The 18,114-nt window shown below is 40.5% G+C and overlaps 1 protein-coding gene across 1 annotated transcript; it reads left to right on the top strand.

The window, feature by feature from the left end:
- The first annotated feature begins 17,386 nt into the window (after positions 1-17,386).
- On the top strand, positions 17,387-17,896 carry LOC122655288 (secreted RxLR effector protein 161-like). The gene has a single exon (XM_043849492.1). The coding sequence runs from the start codon at positions 17,387-17,389 to the stop codon at positions 17,894-17,896; it is 510 nt and encodes a 169-aa protein (XP_043705427.1).
- The last annotated feature ends 218 nt before the right edge of the window (positions 17,897-18,114 follow it).

Genomic DNA, 18,114 nt, shown 5'->3' with positions numbered 1-18,114 from the left:
TCACTGACCATGTTCTCTAGGCAGAGTGCCATTCCACAGGTGTTACCATTATTCTTCTTCATGAAGGTGGCGTAGCACTCCCTTGCTTTCTTCTGATCTCCTCGGACTTCGCCTACCCCATTTTCGGTGGGAAACTTCATCTTTAGGTGGAGAGGTGATATGACTCCTCTAAGGGCTATTAGAGATGGTCGCCCTAGGAGGCCATTGAAGGACACCACGGACTTGACAACCATGAAGTTCACCATGATACTCACTTGTCGAGGGTGTACCCCGAAGGTGATGGGTAGTTCTATGGTACCTCTAATGGAGGCGATGGCACCTGAGAATCTATGGAGGTAAGTGGGTTCTGGTTTGAGCTAATCATCCCTGAACCCGAACTGTCGATAGGCATCCAAGGAGAGTACTTCTACAGATGCCCCTATGTCTATCAGTACCTTGTGTACAGGTCGGTTGGCTACCTCCACCTATACTACCAGGGCATCCTCATGTGGGAAGCTTAGTCCTTCCAGGTCTTCATCCGAGAAGGAGATCACCGTCTCGGTCTTGGCTATCTTGCTTGGCTTCTCTGCCACTCCCACAAACCTGGCATGGGCTTTAGCCTTTCTAGTTGACTCTTGCCCCGGTCCTCCAAGTATGGTGAGGATAGGAGGTGCCTTGGTGCCACTAGGTTATGTTGTATCTCTTCGTTCTTCTGGGCGGTCTCTCTCTTGATCTATTCTTCTTTCTTCTCGTCTCGGTTCTACTGTGTCTCCGTCACGACCTCTGTCTCCTTGGCCTGAGCGGTTGTCATGTCTCCCCTTCACATACTTGTTCAAGCCTCCTGCTCTTACAAGTTATTCTATCTCTTTCTTCAATTGATAGCACTCCTCTGTGTCGTGCCCATTCTCTTTGTGGAAGAGATAGTACTTGTTAGGGTTACGCTTCTCTGGTCCTGCTAGTATGAGTCGTGGCCAATGGAGTAGGTCACGGTCTTGGATCTGCATGAGTATCTGGGACCTGGTGGTGTTCAGTGGTATGAACTCAGGGCTGCTTGCCCTCTCACTTCTCTCTGGGCGACAGTCAGTCCTCCCAGATGGGCGGTCGCCCTTCTCTTGTCGACGCTCTGTCCTCAACCTCTTACTTTCTTTGCGGTCATCAGGTGCTGACCTCTTGTTGTCTTGCGGCTTAGCCTCGATTATCTTCGTTCTAGCTTGTAGTACCTCGGCCTTATTTGCAAACTCATTGCACCGCTCCAGGAGCTCTTTCATAGTCCTGGTCTCATGACGTGCCAGGTCCTTGATCAGGTCCAGGTCCCTAATACCTCCTGCCAAGGCTGCATGCTGGGTCTGGTAGTCCAAGTCTCGAACCTCCAGGGACTCCTTGGTGAACCTGCAAACATACTCCCTGAGAGATTCCCCAGGGTTCTGTACCACGTTCAGTAGGTTGATGGTGGTCTTCTTTTGCTTGACACTGCTTTGGAAGCGGGTGACGAACTGTTCGCATAGTTCTACGAAAGAGCCTATAGATCTCGGTCATAGCTTGGAGAACCATGATGTGGTTGCTCCCTTGAGGAATGCAGGGAATGCCCAACAGGAGACCACGTCCGACCCACCATACAGTGTCATCATGCCATTAAAGTAGTTGATGTGGTCATTAAGGTCCGTGGTACCACTATAGAGTTCAAAGGTAGGCAGTCGGAACCTGGAAGGGAGCGTGGCTGACATGATCTCTGTCGAGAATGGGTGTTGTCCAGGTATGGAATGTGTCTCACCTTTGGTCTGCTTCTTTAACCCTTTTAGCTTCTCATCCAGGTCATGGAGTCTTCGATCAAGCTCCTCATCCCGTGTCTGTCTCTTACGCCTGGCAGGATGTTCACTGCGACCTCGTTCATGCTCTCTCCTGGAGGTCCCCTCCTGCCTTGAGTGTTGGCGGGATGGTGAATGGTCAGGTCGGGATGAACCCTGTGGCGAAGGTGAGGGGCTTTCCTCTTTGTAGGTCCAGCTTCATCGTGGTATGTGACCTTCTTCAAGTCAACCGTCGAACACAAACCTTTGGACCGATCTCTCTGGGCTAGGCACCCTCGCCTTGGGTGTTGGTGTCCTCCCATGCTCTAACCGTGGCGGGAGGTCTCTTGTTCTCCTGGGACATTGGGAAGGCTCCCTCCACTACGGAATGGGGGTTGCCCATCGCGCAGGTCTCTCTGATCCCACGTCCCTGGGAGATGATCTCCTAGGGTTTGGCTCTTGTCAAGGTACGGACTCTGCCCTTGGTGACGACGACGTCCTTCGACGGTGAGACATCGCACGCTGTGTCAAGTAGTCTCGAAAGAGTTACCATTCTTCAAGGATCTGTCGCTGCAGGTCATTGATCTGACCCGCAGTTACTGGTGCATTGGGGTCAGGTATCACCTCCACCCCCACATCGTCTGCCTCATCATTGTTGGGGTCGTTGACCACAAATTGGTCATTAAGGGGGATCTCTTCCTCCAGAGGGACATGGTCCTGGTCATTGGCTCTGCGGCGAGAGCACTCTGGGGGTGGTGATCCATTCCTCGCTACGTTGTTGGTGGAGGTAATCTTTCTTCGTGCCATTGAATGAATATGGAAGCGAGCTAATAGATGTAATGGCTAATGTCGTTCCCACAGATGGCGCCAATCTGTTACGTCAAGAAATCGTCGAGCGGTCCTACGAGTGCTATCGCTTGCAAGTGGACCAAGGGGTCAACAGAGAGAATCGGTGTGGTTCCAGCCTAGGGCTCTCCGATGCCAAAGTTAGATCTCCTGAGCAAATAGATGAATAGTGATTATTCAATATGAGTTTAGATGTCCCCTCTGAGGGTGGTGTACCTTTTCTTTTATAGTGGAGTATGATGATATGGAGAGTCCCAGTCTGATGGCGAGTGTGCCGTTGAGTGGATAGAGGCCCTGGGTAGTAGGGCTCTATCCTGATTGGTCATCTCCCCGCGGGAGGGAGTGTCCTGGTGGTATCAAGATCCTTGGTTGATAGATATTCGCATGTGGTGATAACGTCATTGGTGCTTGAATCCGTCTGGGTGACGTGACTTCTAAGTGGTGGCCCAAAGTCCTGGTGGTGGCATAAGTCTGTAGTGACACGATTGGGTCATAGACGAGCGGCCTCGGTGTCCGTGTATATCATGTTTGCGTCCACAATGCCGTGCCTGGGTGAGAGGCCGCGCCTGGGTGAGGCTGCGCCTGGGTGCTGGCCACGCCCGGGTGGGACCCCCGATTGGTTCTCCTTGGTTCTGGAGCGGGTCGCTTTGTGACACGTGGCAGCCACTGACTAGTTCGGTGAATCTTGGATGTATCATGACTATAAATGTATATAAGAAAAAATATAGATTAAATTAAAATCAACATACAAAGTACAAACAAGAGAAACAACTAAACAATATAAATTAAAAAGAGAAATAAGCAGTCCTATTCACTGATCTTGTCTTGCAAGGTTGTATTAGGTGCCATCCTTGCAAGGATATCATTAACGACATCATTTGCTTTATGCATCATGGAGTTGGCTAACTCTGAACCTGATTCCATCCTTAATTGACTTAAAGAACTTGCTTGGATTGAGGTAAAATGCAGCCAAATATATTAGTCGCTTTATCTGAATTGTCCAACGCCTATCAATAATCTTTATAACCTTCTTCCATTTTCTTTCTATGTCCTTAAAATTTAATTTATGTTATTATTTGCCTCTTCCATTGCAATATATACTTCAGGCAATGCAGGCCACTCATCCCTATTTACTATTCTCATTACTTGAAGAAGAGGCAATGATGCTCTCAAGCAATCTTGCAAGAAAGGTGTGGTAATAATTATTTCAATAATTTTCTTCCCTGCCTCTGTATATAATAAGTTAGAACACTCCCAGTGATAAAAAAAAGGAATAATCTCCTCAAAGAATCCTTATGCTTATATAAGCTCTGAAGTGTTAAAAATGAAGATGCAAATCTGGTGACTCCCTTCACTAAGTCTGCTCCTCTTGTTTGTTCCTCTATAGCTTCAAGAAGGAGAGTATGCCTATAGTTGAAGTTAGTAATTTCTCTCCCCTTTCAATATCTTAGAGTTGTATGCTTTTTTATTGCCTATCTCCTCCATCATAAGGTCTAGGCAATGAGCTGCACGTGGAGTCCAATACAACTTCTTTCTTTTCTCCATTAATAACTTACCAACAACAACATAATTGAAAGCATTATCGGTCAGTACTTGAATCACATTTTCCTCTCCAATCTCCTCAATCTTACTATCAAGGAACTCAAATAACATTTTTGCATCTTGTGTTTGACTTGATGCATCCACAGACTAAAAAAAAAAAAGTCCCCTCCATACAGCTGACAAGAAAATTAATTAAGTGCCTTCCTTTCCTGTCTGTCCATCCATCAGACATCAGAGTGCACCCATTCTTCCAATAGATTTTATGTTTCTTTTTCATTTCATCAACTTTCTCCTTCTTAGACTTCAATAGAGTACCCTATAATCATGAAATGATGGGGGCTTGAAACCTGGCCCATACTGTCCAATTGCCTCAACCAACCCCTCAAAACTCCTGAGCTTCAACGCATTGAGTGGAACGCCGCTTTCATAAGCCCATCTTGCAAAGTAAGAACAAAGTGTCTCTCTTTCCTCCTCTGATCTTATACGGTTCTCCATTGTAGTCTGATAGGGACCTTTACCCCATCTCTCTGCAACCATCTCTTCAAGAGTCTGCCTCTTGACATGAGCCATGGGACCCCTTGTTGTTTGACTATGGTCTGAATGACAACTTTTTTTTTTTTTGAAGTTGTTCCAGAGTTTAGGTCTCCCTATGGAAGCAAGAAGATATCAGGTCAATCAATCCGTCAGCGCCAACCCTATACACCCCAAGACAATCACCTCTCACTAGGAGCAGCCGTATTGCAGAAGGCCTAAGCACATCAACAGCCACCAAAAACAATAATCCAATGGACAATACCACTCTCCAACTCTCCATCTCATTTATGAGCCTCCCATGATGCTCATAAGATAAGGGACCTCTACGTTCTATAGGGGACCTCACATTATTCAAATAGCAGTCATAGGAACATCTCCTTGTGTTCCTTGGAAAACCAAAAGGAAAAAATTATCTTGAGTTCACAACTATTGGAAAGTCTGGGTTGCCCTAGGGCACCCTATTTAAATTTTGGGGTTATCCAAGGTCTCCCATGGGAACCCTACTATGACCCAATTAGGGTTTAGTATGAATAACCAAAGCCCTATCCTTCTCTTTCTTGTCCCATAAAATTATGGGTACTAAAAGAGAAAGAAATCTCATTTCTTTTCCATCCCATACCCGACTGCGCAGTGGAAAGAGATCGATTCGGGTTTCTTTCACATCCCATGATTATCATATAATTAAAAACACAAGAGGAATTAACAGGAAATTGCTAACCTTTTGACCCTCAAGTGTTGCTCCTCCAATAGACTGTGGTTCTTCCTCCAACGAGCACAACAGGTAAACAGATCTAAACCTCCAATGGTGCAGTCCAGGTTCTCCAAGTCAATCCAAGAGTCTCTTCAGATCTTCAAGCATAGTTCTGGGTTTCCAAAACCCTAACTCTCAAAACTAAAGGGCAAGAAGGAGAGAGAAGAGATGAAAAGAGAAAGAGAGAGAGAGAACCAAATTCATCCAAGGGGGAGGGGAGCCAAAATTTGCCCAAGGCAGGGAAAAATGTGGGCTGCCCCCTCCCCTTGGTGTGTTTAAATAATAGGGTTTCTAAAACCTTGCTTGGATGATTCCTAGTGAGAGTATGATACTCTCTCTCCTCATTGACTTGAACCTGTTTAAACCTGATGGGCTTCTAATTGGTGAAGAAGCAGAATCTAATAGGGAATAGTTAATTAATTATTTATTTAATATTTAATAGATAAATAAAATAGCACCATATCCAATAAATTAAATAAACAATTAATTATACAGCAAATTCCATTTATACCTTCACATAATAATTAATTATTATATACCAACCCACCACTAATAACATCACCATTATGGAATCTAAGGCATGTACACATGTACTGCCAAACCCCATTCCATAGAACATGTCCGTATGAGAGCGTCTGTGTACGTGATTGGATCCCGTAAAACATGATAAAATATTTTCAAATAAAACTACATATAATCTATCATTTTATGTAAAATAGGTTTTGCAAAAACCATTTCTAAAACGACAATGGATCCAGATTCTGATCCAACCGTTCACAAAGAATCTCTATCTTGATGTTCCCTAATCAGGCAGTGGTGACCATGTTGAGTAACTCTCTCACTCACGAAATGTTTGCGCATTCCCTGAACACCGGGTTTGATTCTCTTGAATCTTAGTGATTGATGATCCAAAGAATGCAGTCACATTTTGCAGTGATGAGATCCTCTCAGGTACAGGGTCTCGGTGACACATGTCTATCCCATCCTACATCTGGCCATAATACATGAGGGAATTGACAAAGTAGATTCTTCACCAATGGACATCATTATGCGCACTCACATTCGTACCCTGACATCAACATGTCTAGGCATACCGGTGCCTAGCCCAAACCCTAGTCATGACTACCATTTTAAGTAAAACTTAAGGACACATAATGCTAAAAAAAGTTTATATCATATGTGATGATATTAAAACATGTATAGAAGGTTCAATACAAATTAAATCAGACTGAACCGAACTGAACCGGGTTTGATGGACTCATAAATCCAATAATATCCCACTTGTACATCAAAGCCAATTCCCCATACATTTTAAACCCATGCCCTCCATGTGTTTTTCAAACACTCAAGGAGACAAACCCTTTGTCATGGCATCAGACATATTTTTAATAGTGTCAACTTTGGAGATACGTCACCCAGCTAGATAATCTCTCATCTCTCTGATGAGGTGATACTTTCGCTACACGTGCTTGTTTATCTGATGAGCCCTAGCCTCCTTAGCTTGTGCAACGGCCCCTTTATTGTTACATAATAGGGGAATTGGGCCCTTAACAAGCTCAGGACAACCTCCAAATCTGATAAGAACTTCTTTAGCCAAACACCTTCTTTTATTTCATAACAAGCTGCAAAGTATTCTGCTTCGGTAGTGGAATCGACTGTAGATTTTTGTTTTGTACTTCGCCATACAATGACACCTCTACCCATTAGATATACTATCTCAAACGTGAATTTTTTGTCATCTTTATCAATTTAGAAATCTTAGACTGTGTAACCTAGAACTAACAACTAATCAGATCTAAAAACTAAGAAATAACCTTAGTCCTTCTCAGGTACTTGAGGATATTCTTGACAGCAGTCCAATGCTCTCGTTCAAGATTAGACTGGTAATGACTCACAATACCTACTGCATAGCAAATGTCCGGCCTCATACACAACATAGCATATATAAGAGTCCCTACTATAGAGGCATAGAAAATCCTCTTCATCTCTTCAATAACTGTCTGAGAATAAGGACATTGAGATTTGGAAAGACTAACTCCATGTCGGAAAGGTACACTTTCTCGTTTGGCGTTCTCCATATTATATTTGGTCAGGACTTTGTCTATATAGGTAGCTTATTACAAGCCTAATATCCTTTTCTGGCGATCTCTTACGAGTTTGATCCCAAAGATATAACTGGCTTCACCAACGGCTTTCATAAAAAAAGTAGTGGACATCCACTTAACTGATGAAAGAAACCCTACATTGTTACCAATGAGCAATATGTCATCTACGTATAAAACAAGAAAATATACTACACTCTCACTGATCTTCTTGTAAATGTATGGCTCATCCATATTTTGATCAAAACCTGACTTGATTGATTGATCAAATTTGATGTTCCAGATTCTGGAAGCCTGCTTCAGTCCATAGATGGACCTCTGCAATTTGCATACTTTTCTTTCTTCCTCCAAGGAAGAGAACCCCTCTGGCTATTGCATGTAAATTTCTTCTTGAAGAATTTCATTCAGGAATGCAGTCTGCACATCCATCTGCCAGATCTCATAATCATAGTATGCTATGATTGCTAATAAAATCCTAATGGATTTCATCATCGCCACTGGGGAAAAGGTTTCCTCATAATCTATACCCTCTTATTGGGTGTACCCTTTTTGCCACCAGTCTCACTTTGAATCGTTTAACCTTTCCATCGACGCCCTTCTTCCTCTTGAAGATCCATTTACATCCAATTGGTTTGACACCAAATGGTGGATCAACTAGAGTCCAGACCTTGTTGGAATGCATCGAATCCATTTCAGAGCACATTGCTTCTAGCCACCTAGTAGCATCAACATCCTTAAGAGCCTCTGAGTATGTCATCGGATCATCATCCAATTCAACTGATACAATGTCAAACTCTTTCACTGTTTTCTCTTCTTCGATGAGAATAGTAAATCTAGTGGGTGGTCTAATAGTCCTCCCACTGTGTCGAGGTTTTTGAGGTGTTTGATTCTCAGTGGGTATGTCGATTGGTCTCACTTCTAGAAGTGAAGTTTCTGAGTTATCCAACAACTCTTCAATAACTACAGGTTCAGATTTTTTGGTCAACATCTCTTCCTCCGAAAATGTAACATGTTTGCTAACATTAACCTTTTGGTCAACCGGGTCTTAAAAATAGTAACAAATCGTGCCTTTAGGATAACTTAAGAAATTGCACCTTGAAGTCTTACATTCCAATTTGTCTATTTGTTGCTTTCGTACATGTGTTATACAACCTCATACCCTAAGTTGTTGTATGCTAGGCTTACGTCCTTTCCACAACTCAAAGGGTGTCATAGTTACAGACTTAGTTGGAACCCTATTCAAGATATAGATAGTTGTTTCTAAGGTAAATCCCCAAAAAGAAAGAAGTAGTTCACTATAAGTGAGCATCGTTCAGACCATATCCAATAGAGTCTGATTGCATTGTCCTGATACACCATTTTGTTGTGGTGTTCTTGGATTAGTTAATTGATTAACTATCCCTTATGAAGTGAGATATTCCCTAAATTCATTCGACAGATACTCTCCTCCACGATTTGATCGTAAGGACTTGATGCGTTTATCCAACTGTCTTTCAATCTCAGCTTGAAATTCTTTGAATTTATCAAAGGCTTCCAATTTCTACGCATAAAGTAGATATAACTATATCTAGAGTAATCATTGGTGAATGTTATGAAATACTCAAATCCATACCTCGCTTGTATATTTATGGGTCCACACACATCAGTATGTATCAACTCTAACAGATCTGTGGCCCTAGTTCCTTTATTTCTAAAGAGTTTCTTGGTCATTTTTCCCTGAAGGCATGACTCATAGGTAGGAAATGGTTCAACCTTTCTCTAAAGGCCCATCCCTTATCAATCTATTAATGCGGTCCATGTTAATGTGACCTAATCTTAGATATCACAGATATGTTGAGTTCATTGGAGGTGCTTTACGTTTCAAATCAACATTTGAAACTACATTCGTTCTAATAGGGCAATCTAGGGAATATAAATCATTTTGTAAATATCTAGATGTCACAAAGGAATTATCAAAATGAATAACCAATTTAGTATTAAAGGAAAAACTATATCCGCCCAAAACAAGTTTTGAAACCGAAATGATCTTCCTCTTAAAAGAGGTTACATAGTAACAATCATTTAAAACTAAATCAAAAGAACTAAAATTTAAAGTAAAAGTTCCTACAGCCATCGCCATGGCCTCAGCTCCAGTGCCCACCCGAAAATGTACCTCATTTCTTTTCAGTTTTCTTATCTCCTTGAACCCCTGCAATACATTGCAAATGTGAACAGTGGAACCACTATCCACCAACGAAGAATTGATTGGTTCAAAAGACAAATTAGACTCATAAAGAAAGTTTACATCACATATACTTTCTTTAGCAGTCTCTATATCATCTAGCTTCTTGTCTTTCACAGTGGCCAGAGATGCACGACAGTTTCTTTTACAGTGACCCTCCTTCTTGCTATAGAAGTACTTGCCTTTACCTTTCTTATTACTAGGCTTCCCACCCTTGGGTTTTAGGGTTTTGCCCTTACTTCCCTTTTTCTTCTTCTTCCCATTTGAAGAAGGCTTCACATCAGTAGCATGGAACTCAGCCTTATCCATTTCCAAGGTAGTTTTCACTTCTACCAATGCATTAGTAAGCTCGGTGTGCTCCATCTCCTTATCTGACATTTTATATGACATTCGAAAAAGAGCAAAGGTAGAAGGCAGTGATGACAAGATCACATTAGTCTTGTACTTTAGGTCAAACTAAGTCCCCATAGATTCTAGTTTTTCAAACAGATCTATCAATTTCATGACATGATCCATTATAGGAGTCCCCTGGGACATCTTGGAGTTATGGATCTGACTCACTACTTTTGGATGTAACGTTTATGTGTCCATCAAACCTAATTTAATTTGATTAAATTAATTAATTAAATTTTATTTAATTATGTGCTTGTCATAATTGTATATTGCATCTGGCCAGTTCAAACCATTTTGTTCAGAACTACGAATGGATTTTGGCAATTTGTTCTATGGTTGCTATCTTTTACTTTTATACAATAGTGATTGGACCAAAATGTAAATATAAGCACATTTCGTGTTGAACATGATCCACGGGGATTCCTGAATTATTGCTATATTTTACTTTTATACAATAGTGATTGGACCAAAATGTAAATATAAGCACATTTCATGTTGAACATGATCCACAGGGATTGCTGAATTATTCACCGTCAAGTTGTAGTTGCATAGTTGCAACGGGAATCTTCGGTAGTTATTTTCTTTGTACTTGAGAGACACTTGCCATTTTATTTATGTTCTGTACATTTGTGGTGTGTCAATGGTTGATGTCTACCGAAAGGACTGACTATATATCGGCCGCTCGGTGTGCACAATGAAAATAGTTATGGATGTGATGCTCAATAAAGTTTTCACTACCCGTAAAGGACGAACACCAAAAAGAGAGTGAACAGATTTGATTGTGCCAAATCCAAGGCCTTGGTATTTTGTAAAGTGTTTGCAAGAGTATTTTATTTTATTAATATTAAATTAAATATATTTTAGAAAAGAGTTTTCAAAGAGTTTTATGGCCAATCAAAGTCCTCTATACTCGTGATAAATTATAATAGACTGGAATTGTGGTGGTGACATTTATTCCATGGTTGCAATAGCCCATTATAGGTGTTAGTAATGTAGAGAAAAAATGTAATAAAATTACCTACCGCAAGGGATTTTTCAAGTTACACCCTGGTAGGATCATATTTTACTGTGATTTTAGATAAGTTTTGTCCTTATATGTAATTTAGGATGATCTTATGGGCTAACCTTTAGGATCACACCATTTGGTTAGATCTGTAACGTAGGTTTGTCACCTCCTAAATTATTAGGTCTCTATATATATAAAGAGACCTAAGGCCAATGATGATTGATGATGATAGAGAAAAATCATTAGAATAATTTTAACAAAATTGTGAGAGAGCTTAGAGAGAGAAAAAGAGAGTCTTCTTCTTCCTCAAGCACTATTGGCCATTGGAGGTAAAGCAATCTTAGGAGATCTTCTTCAAGTGTTGCATTCCTTTGGAGGAACACACCATTTGAGTGTTCTAGGTGACCTTACTCTCCCCTTGAGGTTAGTACATTAATGTGTTTATTGAGATCCTTGCATACTTATATAATTTTGTGATTGCATGAGTATCCCATCGCTTCCGCCGCCACTAACAATTGGCTTCAGAGCATAGGTTCTTCATTAAACACATGTCAAAATCAACTTACAATATTCTTCTTCTTCTTCTTCTTCTTCCAATATTGTGTTTTGAGTTTTTTGAATTTTGAGTATTGTACACAAAATTTGAAGTTGACAATATATGAAACGAAGGAAAAGAGGCCACACCAGTCGGCAGCTGCGGCAAGCAGGCACGACCTGCCAGCCGCGCTTTCTGGCTAGCTTCTCAGCAAGTGTGGGGCAGGCAGTCATGCATAGGCGCATCCCTGCGCGCCGCGTGGCTGCAGGTCACGGCCAGTGCGTGCTCAAGCAGCGGCCTGCTGCCGTGTGCCGCGTGGCCAGCGGCCCTTGCATCTCAAAAAAAAAAAAAAAAAAAAAAAAAGGGTCCATGGGGGTTGGGGAAGATGATGATTTTTGAAATTTTTTATGTGTGCATGTGATGTAGATTTAAAAATTTCATCTTCTTCATGTCAAATTCCATCTTGTAAGCTCCATTAATGAAGTTCTAGTTGAAGCTATTTTAATGGAGATTGCTTGAAGATGCTCTAATTGTGTTTTGAATACAGTAGGACTTTTAACAAAGTTTTCTAATTAGATTAGGAAAGTTGGATTTGTGAGCAAGATTGCCTAATTAGATTAGGAAACTTGTATTTGAATTAATTTTCTATTTTGGATAGGAATCTAAATCTAATTAAGTTGCTCACAATATAATGAGAATTTAAAAGGAGTGGGATTCTGATTTTCTATTTGGAATCAAACTCTAACTATTTTCTCTAATGAATGAAAATTGATTTTAAATAGGAATCCTAACTTGATTAGGAAAGTCCAAATAAATTGACCCATTGGATCCACTTTATTAATTTATGGGTTGGACCCATGGGATCCACACGGTTCGGCCTTGGGCTGAACCAAGGGTCGACCCACATGGGTTTGACCCATGGGCCGGTCCATGTGGATCGGACCACTTGGGTCGACCCATGGGCCGACCCAAATTATAAATAAAAAAAAATATTTTGAATGAAATATATGCAAATTTTATTTTTTTAATTTAAGGTTCCACTTGATGCGATTAATTGAGAATTGATTGGACATCGAGTTTTATGAGAACCGAAATGCATTTTCATTCTAGCATCGTTTAATTAAAGAAATTTCAGAATAGTTCTTTAAATTATGTAATTAAACAAGTATGTGAGAAATTATAATTTTTCCCTCATTGCATTTTGTTATGAGATAATATAGAGAATGCAATGCTTTCTTGAGTACATGCCTACCTATCATGTATAGATTGCATATCCAAGTGTTGGGTATTACAGTTGATACTTGAATCATTTTTAATGAGTTAAAAGTGGGATTATGAGATTCATGTGGTACTAGTACTTTGATTTTGAGCAATTGATCTAACCATTTGTTTTGTAGCATGGAATGGTCATGAGATTAAGTATGTGATGATTGTTTTATATTTATGTCACTTCTTAATTTCTCCCCCCCATTCTAAATAGTTGTATCCTTCTTGGGTAGCCCTATAATTGGAGGGTTAGTTTCCCAAGGTTTTCTAAATGGTTGTAAAATTTAATCTTTATTTTAAATTCACGAGATGTAATTTAATTTTAAAGTCCAATGAATGTAACCGCTTGAAGACATGAGATGATCTTTGAGATGAAAGAAGAGGAACGTGACTTCAAGGAAGACAAAGTTTCGAGTGGGAGCTTCTCAGGTTTCAAGGGGTTGAAGACCTTCGAGAATCCCATGACCATACCATATTATTGTTTACTTTATTTGCTTTATATGGTTTGCGATATGTTAGTACATAGGGTAATATTTGCTTGTGCGCATTACTATATGCATGTGATGTATGATGGTTAGGAGTAACATGGTTAATGTGTAATAATATTAAAATTACCTTATTGCCCTCGACTAAGTAATAGTGTAGGAATCTTTAACAGTTAGAATCCCGTGGCCTCCTATCACGATGAAAGAATGGACTATTCATAGACCACTTTGGGAACTTCGAACGGCTAACTTTAGTGATTAGTGGATAAGTAGCATCCTCCCATCTCCGGCGTGATAGAAACAATCATAGTAAATAGGTATAGCTTGAGTGTCAGTATTACCTAAGAGCCATGAATTGTTTTGAGGAGATAGGTATCTACTTAACTTGAGTATGCAGTGAACTCTGAAAGGCTAAGCTGTCACTCAGGTGGCCAAAGTATATTGGAGGTCAACCCTTATATTAGGGTATTGACAGCAAAGTATATACATAGTGAACTCCGAAAGGCTAAGCTATGCATAATAAAGGCTTAGAAGACTCCAATTTACATTTTCGACTAAGAGGGATGTTGATTTTGTGAGTTACCATTGGAATGTGATGCATGTTTCCTTAATTATTTCGATGGTATGGTTGATAATTAATTGCTTGTACGTTATTTGTAGACCCTAACTGCCATCAATATGACCAACAACGCCACCCTCAATTCCTTACTTAATGACAATAGACTAACCGGGACTAATTACCCCAAGGGGAAGCAAAGCTTATACTCTTTCTGAAGGCAGAGAAGATCCGCCATGTCATTTCTACTAATGGACCTCCCTTACCCCACACCACTGAAGGTAATGACTATGTGGCTTGGGAGACCTTCAAAGAGAAGGATGCTCTAGCCACCACCTATATTCTTAGCTCCATTGATAAGAACCTCTAAAGCTCATGTGATGACCTGGAATCGGCCAAGGATGTGATGGAACACTTAGAGCAGAATTTTGGCAAGCAAGATCATTTTGCACGCCAACAAATCTCCTCAGCGCTGTTCTCTACAAAGATGCATGACAGTACCACAATCCAAGATCATATGCTGAAGCTTACCAAGCTCTTCTCTGGATTGGAGAATAAGGGTACTCTATTTGAGTTGGACTTCAAGATAGAGATTATCTTTACCTCACTTCCTGACACCTATAGCTCCTTTATCATGAACTTCCACATAAATAAAGTAGTGGTTAACCACGTCTCTGAGCTTACTAACATGCTTATAGAAGCAGAAAGTATGCTTAAGAAAAATAAGGTTGTTTCTTTTGTTATTGAGAAGAGTTCTCAGGGTTTAAAGAACAAGAAAAAGAAGAGGACTAAGAAAAGTAAGAAAGGCAAGTCAACCGGTGTGAAAGAGGGAGGAGTGCAAAAGAAAAAGGCCAAAGCTGACAAAGGAAAGTGTTTCCATTGTGGCAAGACTGGACATTGGAAGAAAAATTGCCAAGAGTACCTAGCTTCCTTGAAGAAGGACAAGCCATAGACAGGTATTTTTGAATCTTTTGTTGTTTCTGAATCTCTTATATTGGTTGGACCAACTAACATGTGATGTGTGGACTCTGGGTCCACCGCACACATTTGTAATAAGTTGTAGGGATTTCAGAAGAGCAGAAGGACAAGAAGGAATGAGATCACCCTCAAAGTTGGAATTGGAGATGAAGCTGAAGTAGTAGCTGTAGGAACATTTTTCATTTATTTTAACAATGTTGGTTATTTGAAACTTAATAATTGTTATTACGTACTTGGATTTGTAGGAATATGATTTCAGTTTCAAGACTTATTGATGATGGTTATAAGGTTTCATTTGATAATGATATAATCATTACTCTTTAGGGCAAATTTATTGCCTCTGGTTTTAAATTGAATGGCTTTTACTTTCTCAATTCTGTCTTGAATGAATCCGGTGATTCCAGCATGAATGTTAATGTAATGAAAAGAAAGTACTCTCCAGATAATCAAACATATTTATCGTATCTTAGACTAGGCCACATAGGGATAAACAGGATAAACAGGTTAGTTAAGGATGGACCTCTTGAAAGTCTAGAGGCTCTGCCATTTCCAACCTGTGAATCATGTCTACAAGGTAAAATGGCCAAATTACCTTTTCCTAAGAAAGGAGGAAGAGCCAATGGAATGTTAGATTTAATCCACTCAGACGTTTATGGACCACTGAATATCACTGCTAGGTAGGGATATCAGTACTTCGTCACTTTCACTAATGACTATTCACGTTATGGCTATGTTTATCTAATGCATCACAAATCGGAAACCTTTGAAAAGTTCAAAGAGTTCCAAGTTGAGGTTGAGAACCAATTAGATAGGCGTATTAAATGCCTCAGATCCGAGGAGCTGAATACTTATCCGACAAATTCTTGGACCAATTACAAGATAAGGGGATCTTATCATAGCTGATGGCACTAGGCACACCACAACAAAATGGTATGCCAAAGCATAGAAACAAAACTCTGTTGGACATGGTTTGATCCATGCTCACCTATTCTCAGCTGCACTTGTCATTTTGGGGATATGCATTGGAAACGGCTATATACATTCTAAACAGGGTTCCAAGCAAGTCTGTGCCCAAGACACCATATGAGTTGTGGACAGGGCACAAGCCTAGTCTACGACACTTTAAGGTATGGGGTTGTGTTTCACATGTGAAACGATAGCATGCAGACAAACTTGAACCCATGACTGATAGATGCCATTTCCTAGGCTACCCTAGAGCAACTGTGGGTTACAATTTCTATAACCTAACAGAGAAAAATGTGTTTATAAGTAAACACGCCATATTTCTTGAGGATGACCAAATTGCACCCAGAACTGAGCCAGTTGTAATTCAAGAGTTGGATAACATGGATACTCAGATGGTCCCTACACCACCACCCGTTGAAACTTCACCACCGGTGATGAATCCTATAGAGTCTGGGCACAGTGGGAGAACAATCAGGGCTCCTGACTGTTTGGTTTTCTTTAGCAAGGAATCAAACAAAGTAGAAGAGTTCTACATGGTCGCCGATACTTCAGATACGGATCCCTGCACCTACCAAGAGGCTATAGGAGATGTGGATGCAACTAGATGGTTAGATGCTATGAAAGCCGAAATGGACTCCATGTACTCCAATGGCATTTGGACTCTAGTGGATCCATCTGAAGGCATTAAGCCTATAAGATGCAAATGGATCTACAAGAAGAAGAAAGGTGCCAATGGAAGCGTGGAGAGATATAAGGCAAGGTTGGTAGCCAACGGCTATACCCAAAGAGAAGGCATAGACTATGAGGAGACCTTCTCTACAGTCGCAATGTTAAAATCCATTCGGATTTTACTTGCCATAGTGGCACACTTCAATTATGAGATTTGGTAGATGGATGTCCAGATAGCCTTCCTGAATGGACGTCATGATGAGGACATTTACATGTCTCAGCCAGAGGGGTTCATTTTCCATGGGGAAGAGAACAAAGTGTACAAATTGTTGAAGTCAATCTATGGACTTAAACAAGCATCTAGAAGCTGGAACATCAAGTTTGATCAAACAATCAAAGAGTTTGGTTTTGATCAGAACGTTGATGAGCCATGTGTCTGTAAGAAATTCAGTGGGAGTTTGGTCTATTTCCTTATCCTGTATGTAGATGACATACCTCTCATTGGGAATGATGTTGGAATGCTCATTTCTATTAAGAAATGGCTTTCCACTAACTTCTCATTGAAAGACTTGGGTGATGCCACGTATATACTAGGCATCAAGATAGTCAGAGATAGGAAACACAAAATTTTAGGTCTATCCCAAGCTAATTACATAGACACAGTTTTGGAGAGGTTTAGAATGAAAGATTCTAAAAGAGGAAACGTTCCCTTTAGACATAGCATAGCATTTTCTAAGTTATAATGTCCACAGACCCCTGAGGACATAGAAACTATGAAAGGGGTTCCATATGCTTTGGCCGTTGGAAGCCTCATGTATGCAATGCTATATACCAGACCAGATATTTATCATGCAGTTGGTATGGTTAGTCGATTCCAATCAAACCCTGGACAGGAACATTGGACAGCTTTTAAGTGCATCATGAAGTACTGGAGAAGAACACAGGATTATTTCCTTGTTTATGGTGCAGATAAGTTATCAGTAGTAGGGTACACAGACCCAGATTTCCAGTCAAATAAAGATGACCAAAAATTGGCATCTGACATGATATTTATACTAAGAGGAGGGATTGTCATATGGAAGAGTGCAAAGCAGAAGTCACCGACGGATTCCACAACTGAGGCTAAATACTTAGCAGCTTGTGAAGCAGCTAAGGAAGGGGTATGGCTGAGAAAATTTCTCGCCGACATGGAGGTAGTACCTGACCTCATTAAAGACTCTATGACTTTGTTATGTGATAACAGAGGAACAATTACTCAAGCTAAGGAACTAAGAGCAAATTAGAAGAATAAGCACGTGGAGCGCAAGTATCATCTCATTCGAGAAATAATACAAAGAGGGGACGTATCGATTGCCAAAGTTGATTTTACAGATAATTTGTCCGACCCCTTAACCAAGGGTCTTACTCCAGTAGTATTTAATAGACATGTTGAGAACATGAGGATAAAACCTATTGGACATTGGGTTTAATGTACAAGTGGGAGATTGTTGAATGTAATGTT

Source organism: Telopea speciosissima, chromosome 3 (genome assembly GCF_018873765.1).
Source record: "Telopea speciosissima isolate NSW1024214 ecotype Mountain lineage chromosome 3, Tspe_v1, whole genome shotgun sequence".
Classification (NCBI taxonomy): Eukaryota; Viridiplantae; Streptophyta; class Magnoliopsida; order Proteales; family Proteaceae; genus Telopea; species Telopea speciosissima.
Note: the sequence above shows the minus strand (reverse complement) of the source record. Positions and strands in the feature narration are given on the sequence as shown.